We start from the raw sequence: 13,490 nt of genomic DNA on the forward strand, positions 1-13,490 counted from the left end.
AACGGGTGTATATTATACAAATCGGTCGTCATAAGCTACATAGATGATTGTCTCACGACGAGTCCTTGATATGATCACGACCAGACGACCAGTCAACCGAGCGGGATACAAAATATATACAATGGTGAGCGTGTATATCAGTAGTGTGTCTGTATGTACCTATTTATGTGTGCGGGCGCGTGTACCAGCTATAGTCTAGAAATTACCGCACAAGACACAACAATATTATATGTGAAGAAATTATCGAGTACCTAAACTCGATGCTCGGCCAACAAAAAACCCACACACCGCATCTTTCAGAATTTCGGTTAACCATAACGTTACGACAGCGGGAACAATTCAAATTATATGCTAATCATCGCAATCATTATCCATATAACAATCGCTACTCGAAATCTTTCAGATATGTTGAGTTTTCCCCTTTCCAAAAAATAAAAATAATTTGTAGTTTTGAATAAATTATATTTGTAAGCCGTGTGTATACATTTTATATGGATACAGCTTAAAGTAGGCGCACTGAATATTATGTACGATTTTCATCGTGCATACTTATCAACGAACGGCGCGTTCCTTCCGCCCCCCTCACCACCCACAGAAATAACGCTCTTACGAATTTGTTCACAATATCATTCCATATAAATCTGACTCGCCTAAATGTACACCGTAGCCACTTGAACTCTCCGCTGGCGAACATCATTGTTGTTATTATTTTTATTATTTTTTTTTTTTAATTAATGCGGTGCACTACAAATGCGAAGGTATATATATATATAATAAGTATACTCCTTTTGCTGGGCATGCTCCCGTGGCTCATTATTTTCGAATATGTATGCGCATGTAGACTGGGACTGGAATTTTCCAGAGATTAATTACGAATATTATAACTGCTATTAAAATACTACAGGCATACATATTTCCTTCCATACCGATCCCCACTTCCCCTACCTATAAAGTCCGGACGGAAAACTTATTCTCTACAAGGGTCCTCACCGCACCCATGGTACCTACTCGGCATTGCTGTTTATTATTTGCCAAGCGAAAAAAATATTTATACGCTCCGAGAATACTTCGTCGTGTGTGCTGCGGTTCCTATATACATATATATTACGATTAATATACGTGGGATATTTTAATATATATATATATAATATACGTACAAGTATATATAGGTATATACATACAATACCATTTCGTCGTTTATCCACCCGCGTACGCTTTAATACGAAAATGCTATATACATTATACATACATACTTAGTACCTACTTATGAATGTAATATACGCCTATAGTACCTACCGAAACTATATTCCTACGTATTAAAACAATATGCATTTGCATTACACAACATGTATTAGTGACGAAGATGAGGCTGTTTTTATATAGTTTCACGTTTGGTCGTCACGCGATGTGAAAATAACTCGTGTGTGTGTGCGTGTAGGCCTATAATATATATATAAAATATACACAATGCGCATACGACGAAAGTTATGTTGATACCGTGAGAAAATGACGAAAACGGTCACAAATCAATCCTACACAGCAATCTTCCGCGGTGTGCACATGCGAGAGAGAGGTAAATCATAATATAATGAAGAATACTTTAATCGTTCTAGGTACCTAATTAACGACGACTGATCGCCGACGAATTTGTAAGACCATAATGTACACCGATACACGTAATATTTAGGAATGAATGTATTAAATTATGTAGAAATTCATAGATTAAAACCAGCAGAGAAGGAACAACAATTGCTTTTAAAAATACGTCACAATACATAAGTCATATATACCGTAATAAAAACACAACATTTTTAGTTGTGGTTGTTTTTTTGTTTTTTTTTCGTATCAGAGACCGTTCACACCATTTTTGAATAACACTCAAATTTTCACCTACATTGTTGTGTTGATGTTATTATATGCTATTTCATTTTAATAAGATATGTTATGTAAAATCGATTATTGAAAATCACCACATCATTTAAGATTATCCAAAAAATTCGCGCACGTAGGCAGCTTGCACTCACGTATATGATACCATATTATATATATATACACATATGGCTTAGTCTAAACTATAATATTATTTTATTATTGTGAGTTCAGTTTTCTATTACAAAGCACGTGTTATTATCGTTAATTGACCACCACCTATCGGCTTATGTTATTATACTACATAATAAATGCATGTGCAGTTATATTTCTATGTAATATGCACGAATAATATAGTAGTACCTAAACCTAATAATAAAAAAATATATTAATTCACTCATTCTGGGCGAAGCGAATTCTTATGTGTTCGTAATATCTAATCGTGTTCAACTGCTATGACTTTTTCAATGGATTTCTTGTCGGACGCTTTTCGAATATATACATGTTATATTTCTCTTAATGCAAAACCCGCAACTTAACGATTTCGTGCGTCTACCCTACCCTTTCGTCACGCCACCTACCACCCACTTGTCCGCTTCCTCACTGTATAGGTTTACGTATACATTTTACCACGAAACGTGTATTTATAATCTCGGTCGTCTTATCGGCCCACCGACCGTTTTGTAACAACACGTTCAGCAACAACCCGCAAACAACACACCCTCCCACCCCACACTGGGGCACAGGACGAGGCGTCGGATACCATGTCGTGTCGACGTGTAATACATGGAAATCGCGTGGCGACGTGCGTATTATACACCGGTGCAGTTAACGCCTACACACACATACACAATCTGCTATAATATAAATATATAAAATGGGGCGGGTTGACCGCCCTACCGTGTCATGCGTCCTTTATACCTGTATATACATACACGTGCATTTATAATGTATAATGTATATATATGACGCAGATAACTGCGACGACAGAGAGTGAGTTGTGTGTCAAGCGCGGCGACCGACCATATCACGTATAGGCCACTCGTATACCCCTTTATAAACCTATAACCGCAGCTACCGTATATATTATACATAATGAACTTACCTATATATAATATATAGTATGGATATAACTGCACCAGGACACGCCATCACAGGAACGGGGAGAAGGATAGGAAAATCTTTATTTTAATTTATCGCTCTGTCCCGCCCACCACCTCACGCAAAAACCCTCCTCCGCCCTTTAAAAAATCCTTCCGTCGGGCCGGCTCGGAAAACAAACAGATACGTTAATTCCGGTGTGTGTGTGTTCGTCGCGCGTGTCGTGCACAGTGGTGGAAAATGTTTTCCGTTAGGAACGTGGGTGGACGTATATAGTAGTAATAATAGTATTATATTATATAGCTGGTTGGAAGTGTATATTATAATATACATATACATAATCGAATATGACAGAGAACGACGTGTCGTGCGGTGTTCGCGTTACACGCTTATACAATAATAATATTATAATAATGATACAATAATTTATGTCTAAACGACTTAACCGCTATACGCATACCGCGGTACACAATATTATAGATTATGTCTAAGTGCGCACGATGATTCCCGTGGACGTGATTAATGATATATAATATAATTTTTCTTAGCAAATTTCATTGATAATATTATGCAAAATCTATTTTTCTCCATAATTTTTACTGTTGGTAAATATTATGCTCTATGATTGAAAAAATGTTATAATATAAATATAAATTGAGAAGTTCACACAAATGAGTGAACAACGGTCAGTTGCGTACCTACACACACATAGTATGTGTAATACCTGCACATTATTATAGGTACTATTTTACGCTCAGTCATTGTATTTCCGTTGTACATTTGCTATCATCGTGGCTATATATATATTATATAATTTATATGTACATACAATAGTATTGCGATTATTTATATATTATGCTCTCTCGTCATACAGATTTCGGCAAACATGCTTTCTCATATATGTATCGCGATCGCATAGTATATATTATACTTCAGATTTATCGTTGTGCAAAGAGCTTCGTCATGTGCCCCGTAATTGTATGGGGGCGAGATGTGGTATCCAAATTTCAGACTGCAACGCATTCAAATGGCGATATATTTTAATTATTATATAATATTTACACTCGATATACAATACTTTCCTCTTCTTATTCCATACGGTGGTATATTCAAGATTGTAATACATTTATAAATAAACGATAATATTCTAATATAAGTACTATACAGATATTTGAGATATTATACAATACTATACAAATGTTCAATGTGTCGCGATAGTTACAAACTCCACGTGTTAACATACATATATTACGTAGGTAGGTACTCATTAGAAAATATTATTAATTATTATAATATATTAATATATATCTATACATTCGCTAATCATCATATATTTATAATACGATACCGTCATTTCCGCCTTCTACCACCCTTTGCATCCCTTTATAGTAGCATCGGCACAATATATACATTCGACGTCACTTTTCCTCTCAATCTCTCAATGTATATATAGAATACAAAAGTGCTCCCAAACCTGAACGTGTACTTACACTAGATAGGTACCTCACCATTTATATGTATAATATATATATATATATATATATGTATATGATTACCATCTATGCCACCCTGGTGCAGGAGATTTCTGCTAATGCGATGATGACGACCCGAGTAATTCGATTTCCCCTTTGCAGGGCCTCCAGTCTGTTGGCACGAGTATATCATATTAATGTATAGGTATACACTATATATAATATACTGCACCGTCGCACAATAGGTGTGACACAAAGAAATGTGCCAATCACTCGACTCTATTGGTCTCTGTGCCGCAATTTCGATCGTCACACGGACGCACTTGAACGAAGAATACCATCACTGCTGGCCACCTTGTGTAGTTCAGTCGAACGGTCGAGTGGAGTGGCTCTCTGCCGGTCACCGATACCCTATAATAACAAATCGTTACGTCTTAAAACATTTACCGTTTGGGTAAGGTTATAGGTGTTTGCTGCGTGTAGACGCAGATAATAATAATAATAATAATACAATATTCCTATTATGATTGCGAGTACTACCTGCGTTAACATCGAACGACAGTCAGCTCTTTTTGTGTGTATATATATAAATATAATAATGGTATAACAATATTATTTCCACCACCCTATCACCTTCACCTTTAATTCGCTGCCGTCGCGCGGTAGCCGTGTCCGATCGTCTCGCATTCTTCAGTTTTGATTTTTCTGAAAATCATCAAACCTTCGTACATATACATAAATATATATATTTTATTCGTGTATCATCATCTTACTATTGCATATACTTATTATTTGTTTCACTTTTAAAATTTTTTTTTCGATTTTGTGTTGAAAAGATCCAAAACCGTGTATACTTGGCTAAAACATATATAATTATACTAAAATAATATAGTGGCTGTATAATTAATAATTAGTAATACATTTAGTTAAATATAGTTCATATGTAGATATTCCACCGAGGATCTGTGTTAAAGTGAAATTATGTCGGATTTATATAATTGAATATTAACCAAATACGATTAAATCTGAAAAATAAAAACAAATTTATTATATATTTGTGTATACTTGTGACATTATGTTATCACGAATAGCCATATGGCATATAATATAATAACGTCACACCTGGATTTCCTTGGCCGCGGATGACATTGTCCCGCTCACAAGGTAAACCATTTTTTATTGTACTTAAAAATATTACAAGTGCTACGCCATCTCATCTCCCACCATATACAATCATTTGACAAAATAAATCACAGTAAAAAGTAATTAAATAATATTCTGCACGCTCCAAACCGACAAATTTCCAGTTACATTTATTATATTATATATTTATGGTTTGGGGTTTGGCCAACGATCATAAACTAATCGTGTTTGTAAAAGTTGTCTCCGTGGGAATAAAATGAGATTTTATTACGGATGGGTTGACATCACCGATGCAATTATAATATCGCGACAACTACGTTCTACGGTCATGGAGCTGAATGTTTTATGATACTCTTAACTTGCTCATAATATATTAATAAATTATTCAGTGAATTTATACTACCTATCGGAAATGATTATCTATCGTCGTATATTATAAATGCTAATATAATATCTTAAATAGTCTATAAGCGATAACTGCAGCAGCAATCATGTCGTATCTGCCAATTTCAGAATTATATATAATTTTTTACTTGAATCTGCCGCCTAAAGGCGTACGGTGGCTAAGTATACACCACGATAAAAATATACACTATAATCCGAAAGCAATATAATATGCATTAAGTACCTATGTTGGGAAAGTAAAAAATCCGTTACGTTCTTCAAAACACATACGTTTCGAATAAGATAAAGTTAAAATAAACAAGTCATAATTGTAGTATTAAATATATATTGTCCGTTTCTATGATCGCAGATTTTCCGTCACGTCGAAAGGGTTAAAAAGTATATCCCTCGTCATACAGGAGGAGAATATAGCAAAAGTCAAAATGGCGTAATTACATTGTTGATCGAAGGGTTGAGCTACCGTGGCCGGTAGAGCGAATAGTAGAGATGAAGTGTTCAGTAAACAACGGGTGGCCTTATATATATAATACATATTATATAGTGCAGCTTATACCTTTAAACACCCGCCACGTCAAGTGGGCCTCGGCAAAATGCAAACCATGAGAAAATATAATATTATATAATATAATAACGTGCCCCCACGTTAATGCGCTACAAGATGTAGTGGGGGGGACCGAGGGTGATGTTTTATTTAGCCACTCGAAAACGGCTGCAAAAAAGAATAAAATATATGTACACCAACACAATGATACGTATATGATTTCAATTATGTATCTACATACATTTATGCTTATACCTCTATATAGCATGCTGTACTTTGGAAAAAAGGAAATTCGTCAATTGTCGCTATTATAAAATATAATTTTAGCTGCACAGCTGCAGGAAGGGGGAAGTATGAAGAATATGATTTTATAATATTATGCTAATTTTGATATTCGGTATTTTGAGTCATAATAATATTATAGAAGATATAGCATGATTGCGTGTACAGTACTCAAAAACAACTAATATTACAGTTATTATTACTTTATACATAGATAACCAACTTAATCTATCAATATGTTCTCCTAAAGATATATAGGTATAATTTCAACCACCAAACGCCTTAGATTAATATTATATATATAAAGACGTATCATGTATGTCGGACCGGTAATTGCAAATTGCAATTATTATAAAGCCAAATACGAGTTTGATATAAAAAAAAAAAATACACAGTTCGATGGAGGATGTCTGGGGCTGGTCATTATTTGTGCAAACCAATACATTATAATATTATACATTGTATATATTATTATCACATCGTAATATTGTGTAGAGGTACCGCAAACGACAGATGGCAAACGACGTCAACCCCTTATCTTGAACGGCTGTAGATTATTATATGCCATCGGACATTATAAGTCACTAGGACGACGGATGTTTAAACCTTGAATAACAGGTATTTTTATGTAATATAGGTACGCAATCGCCTATACATAAATACTGAGAGTACCTATGTATATATATTCGTGGTAAAAGCGTTTTGCAGCCAATTGTCACGAATACCCGAATAATCCATCTCGGAGATATAAATTGAAAAACTACACGCGCGCGTACGTGTATTATGCGTATGATGCACATATACATATATACATAGTTATGACTGCCGTCCCGACGTATATAGTTTTTGCGAAGCTGCATGTAGAACGAGAGGCACGCATATTCGAAAACCTCTACACATATATAGCCGCGTAATATTTACTTGCATAAATCATAGCAGCCGAATCTCTGGGGAACGGCGCACCGGGGGTCGGCGGCGGTGGAAGAGACATCATTTACTTGACACTGACCTCATATATATAAACGTATTTACACCGCGCGCTCTCGTTTCTCCAACATTGGCTGCTTCTGTTGTTACTACGCTGTCACGGTCGCCCCACGAGGGTAATTTTAATCTGTCAAATATAAAAGAATAGTCGAAGGATGAGGAGATATGTGGGGAGCAGGACGGAAACGACGAGTCTGCAGCAGTATATAGTATAATATAATATAGTATAATATTATATTATACGTCGCCTACCCTGGAAATAAACGAGTCTAAACCAAGCAAGCAACGTGTCTCATTTTCGCAAAACACAATAATAATAATATATTATAGCTACGATAAAAACGCGTCCCTTTGAACTGCGTATAAAATAGCAATAGCCAGAGGCGCTGATGAACCGACTCGTCGATGCATCTTTCTCCCTCTGTAGCGTGCGTATGAGACGATTATACTTTTTAGCAGCCGTCGTCACCGTCGTTAGAAAATAAAGATAGAGAGAGGAGTGAGAGAAATAAAAAGTGTATATTTGAATTTATTACTTTCGCATAACGCCACAACTTTACTAATGCCTATATATTCCTCGGTCCTCTGTCGACAGCGGGGTTAAAGGATGCACGAGAGCGCAAAGAAAAACGAAATTTAATTTACCGACTATGTTCCCTTGACTTACGTCTGCGCTGACTTTTTACATAGTAATAATACTTTAATATCTCGTATGTACCTATATACAATTTATATTTATAATAATAATCCACATTATACGAAAAAATATAATATACACCCGCTCTCGTACTGCACACTGTATTATTACTATTTTGCTGTGTTCAATAAATTTCACTTATCACCACTGTCGTATAACGATATAATATTAGATATATAATATATATAGCATTATTATAGCCGTTATTTCATAACTTTAATTCATCAAAAATAAAAATATTACATATAATAGAAAGAGAAAATATAATAATCTGTCTTATGTATTTTATTTTGTAAATAATTCAACGTTTATGACACTAATTTCGTAGTGCCATCTATATTAGATGAATTTCAGATATTAAATCTTGTATTTTGATTTTAGGTTCTGAACGAAGCGTGTTTTTTTTTTATTGTGAACATATGATAAGCACCTATAGTAGGTAAAATGCTTCAACTGTCAATTTAGATGATTGTTTTGAGTAACATAAATTGGATCTATTTTATATTATAAAGAGGTGAACATTAAAAATATACCTGGTACCTTATAATCGGAAACATTTAAGGAAAACCAAGAATTATTACGATAAACCAATTTTTAACTAAATTGATTTCTTTATTTTGTTATGTCAAAAATTAATATTCACAGAAACTAAAAATTTTCAACAAATATATTTTATATATTAATATTCTATAAATGGTATAATTTATAAAAATACTTTTTTTTAGCTAATTATATATAGGCAATTTAAATTTCTAATTTTATTTTTATTTTTTTATTATCGTTAAAAAATGTATGAATGGGTAAAACTGTTTTTGAATTAATACAAAACCCATTACAATTGATTATTTCCTAATAAAAAAAATATAAAAAATGTATAGTCATAGTATTTTTATAAGCATTTAAATTTTGAATTTTGATAAAAATAAAAATTTTTTTTTTGAAAATAACAAACAATTGTGTAGTAAGAAATTCATAAAAAATTATACTTAAGTTTTAAATATTGAATACAAAGTTCTCAGTAGATTTAGCTTTTATAAGCTGGATAAAAAAAAAATTCTACCAAAAAATAAAATAAAATTTTTAGAAAAGTCTGAATTTAGTATTTTTACAACGGATTTACACCAGTCTTATAGACGATTTTTGTTTTTTTTTTTTTGTAATTCAGAAACAAAAAACTAAATACTAGAAATTTTCACAACTATTTTTTGTTGAAATTTTAAGTTCAAATTTAAACGAAATTACTTATTTAAAAATAAATAATGGTGGTTATTTTGTGGAAAATTAAGACTTGCATATTTTATATTATTATGAATGTTAAATTTTTGCCGTTTTATTTTATTTATAAAACGATTTTATATTATATTTGAATCATATGATGAATTTGATAAAATATAGAATAAATATGTTTAATGATAAATGCAATATTTTTGAAAAATTAATATATCAACCTAGTACATTAATAAAAGTAAAATATATGACTTTAATATCTATAATAGATATCAAAAATACAAATCATGAAATAATTTAAATAATAAACTTGTTAATATAAGCTGATAGCGGCTGTCTCTGGCTCTCCGCTTAGAATTGTTTTTTGTGCATAACGATATATTATGGAATTACAATTTAACATACCCATAATAGTGACCCACTCGATGCCTAACATAAAGCAGAGCAGTACCCACTTGCCTACCTTTTTTGTTTTGATTTCTCCTACACTATTTTTATAATAGCATTAATCGAGTTTTTCGTATTTCTTATCTGAATTTTCGTATACATTATGCGCATTATAAATGTACCTATAAAATATAAATAAAGTAATAGTTTATAATATATATATCGACGAAAACTGGCTTTATAACTTTATCCAAGTCTCTTCTAGCCCTGAGGGTAGCGCGCCAATACTCCACGTCTGCCACAGACTCCCTTGCGCAGGATTCTCGTATACTCTTTAGACTATAATGTTCAACCCTTTGTGCATAATATTCCCGTCATATATCAGCTCCATATAGTTCCACATATTTAACCAGAAAACTCTATAATATATACATAATATGTATACGTAATACAGCATAACAACTTTTATCAACGCCAATTACATTTTTGTTGTTGTTTTAAGAAAAATCTTATAAAATCCATGTAAAATTTATAATATTTTCCACAACTCTGCATAATGAAAAATATACATTAATGATGGTATTCCAGTTTAATATTTTATAATAGCTACTGTTAATTATGTTGTCACCTTGAAAACACACACACGTAGTTCGTTACATACAGATTACAGATGTTTAGCGAGACAATTATAAAAAAAAAACCAATAATAAACCAGGAAATGATATATTCACCAAGTCTTTAAAATAATATTGTCACTTTTTTTATTACTATACGGACACATAACAATATTATAAATTATATTAATATATAGGTTGGTAAATCATAAATACATAAAACGTTCCGTTAATATAATGGCATCAATATAATAATGAAATATTACCTATTTTGTAGCTATGATTGATTATAATACTATACTTTATTCTAATATAAAGAATCATTAAAGATAAATTATTATTTCTATAAATTATTTAATCAACGAGTATGTAATTTAAAACAAACATCGTAAGCATGTAAGTTGGAGTCAACGTCGACAGCCTGTTTATGCTATGGATATTATTAAATATATACTTAGGTACAAGTTATTGTTTGCGCACCTTCCGCGGGACGATCGTTGTGTCTTGGCCTCCTGAATACGTTTTATCGCGCGAGCGTGTGTGCGTGTGTGTGTGTGACAGGTGATACTCGTGATATCGAATTATTATTATTTAACGATGATGATTTTCGAAAACGAATAATCGTATTGAATAGTTACGGCGACGGAACAGTCCCTATATATAATATAGAGGTGGATAGGTACACATGAAAAAAGGGGCACAATAGATTCCCCACACACATACCAAATGACAATGACCCATCATCTTAGTCTCGGTCTGTTATTACGACATTAAGGGCCGATATAAGAGGGCCGTTTCGTCATTATTATTATTATTTTTCACACCTATTCCAAAACCGATCCACCGTGTACACACATGTATATCTATCTATAACCATATGTGTGTACCTATGTACTACAATGACTTCGGGAGACTTCATTAAACGACAGATTGACGTTTGGAACAATAAGGGCGAATCGGATAGAAAGAAAATAATATAATGATAATACTCTAGTGAAGAAACTCAGTTTGTTTTTCGATTCTTTTGTTATTTCGGTGGTAGTATAGCTAGTATAGTAGTATATATAAATATATAGTTATACGTAAATATGTTATATAAAAAATGAATCACCGCGTCTAATACACTTGCTCTCACGGTGTGTGACTGTGTGAGCGTGTGTGCCAAAGTTATAATATAATTCATATAATCCTGTACGTGTGTATGTGTGTTTTTTTATTACGTCAAAAAAAATTATCTATTTACTTTTCTGCAGGCCATCAGATGTACGGTACCGGGATGCGTGTGCGATTGTTTTACACCCGGCAAACTTCACATACGATTCTGCGACGCATGCGGTCACGGATGGGTCCCACACGGTAAGTGAACCATATAGTTTATTTTTTAAGAAATCTTATTATAATATAAGGTTCTTTTATAATACTACTCCTATATAACCTCTTTCAAACACTATCAAGTCATACAAATTGTTATGGCGTTATGGCGTAGACTTAGGTCAAACCGATAATGTTCGTTATGAACTTATATATTATACGTAGGTATACATGGACACGTTTGCTTTTACATATCACATAGGCTCTTTTCGTAGGTCCAAGACCCCTTTTGTTATTATTATTATTTTTTTAGGGTTGCGGAAGTCTCCATGGGGCTGGTAATATATTTCCGGACACCCTTTGCACTCGTTCTCTTATTTTTCTTTTTTCTTTTTCTTTTTGGTTTTTTTTTTTTGCTTTACGGCTAAAGCCGTGTACGCTTCTGTTTAATAAAACATGCAGTTTATACGGCAGGCGGTGAGGGTAGGCCAAGTTCCCCGGAGACGAAGCGAAAATCGATTTGGCCAAAGTCGACCCGCCCGCCGGCCCCCCGAAATTTTACTCTCAGCATAATCATTTACAGCCTATATACCAGTATAAATGCACGGTAGCGTGAGAAAGAGAGAGAGAATGAAAGTGACCTGAATCCGAAATCAATTGTTTTTTTTCGTTTACTTATGCACTATATATATGTAAAATATACGACGTTTCTATCATGTTTTATATGCGTATTATGTATATTATACACCCCGTGCTCTGCAGTGGAGTGTCAAAGATACGACGGCAGCGACGATCACGAGAAAAATGGCTTAAGGGTGTAAGCAATTAACCAAATGGAAAACTATAATACGAACAGTCGATTCCCCACAGTGCAATATTATCTATCACTATCGGGCGGTCCGGTACCGGTATGGAAATGAGCACATCGTCGGTCGGTCCGCTTATAGTACCGTTGTTAGCATAACGTTTTCTTGGGTCCGCATAAAAACCGCATAAATATACTTAGTGTTTTTTTTTTTGTTCTCGAACATTTTCTGACCCACCATTGCGTAGTTCTACCATAGACCTTTACATATTATATGTACAACAAACGTCCAAAGGCTGTAAAATTCGTAAAAAATATAGGAAAAATAGGGAAATAATGTGTATATATATATATTTATACAACATATACCGTTATACATAATATGTAAATGTAAATGAGTTGTACCTGTGTTCGCTATATGTAATATATAAACGTGCTCGTACATTGTACATATTATACAAGGTGCACACATGCAACTACATAGATACATATTATATACGTATATATAATATATATATATATGTATAATGTATATATATATGTGTGTGTGTGTAATAAATAAATCGCCATCTATAAGGGGTATTATATATGTACATACAGTGTTTGAGATATGTATAAGTACATCCGTATAAGTTTTTCACACCAATTG

General features: G+C 33.3%; 1 protein-coding gene across 4 annotated transcripts in view; it reads left to right on the forward strand.

Annotated features, from left to right (window-relative positions):
* Positions 1-13,490, forward strand: part of LOC114123099 (zinc finger protein basonuclin-2-like) — a 78,090-nt gene that overhangs the window by 27,375 nt on the left and 37,225 nt on the right. For all 4 annotated transcript variants that reach the window (XM_050204827.1, XM_050204828.1, XM_050204825.1 and 1 more), the window contains exon 4: positions 11,979-12,081. In XM_050204827.1, the coding sequence (XP_050060784.1) occupies positions 11,979-12,081 (103 nt within the window). The remainder of the gene's footprint in view (positions 1-11,978; positions 12,082-13,490) is intronic.

Source organism: Aphis gossypii, chromosome 3 (assembly GCF_020184175.1).
Source record: "Aphis gossypii isolate Hap1 chromosome 3, ASM2018417v2, whole genome shotgun sequence".
NCBI classification, from domain to species: domain Eukaryota; kingdom Metazoa; phylum Arthropoda; class Insecta; order Hemiptera; family Aphididae; genus Aphis; species Aphis gossypii.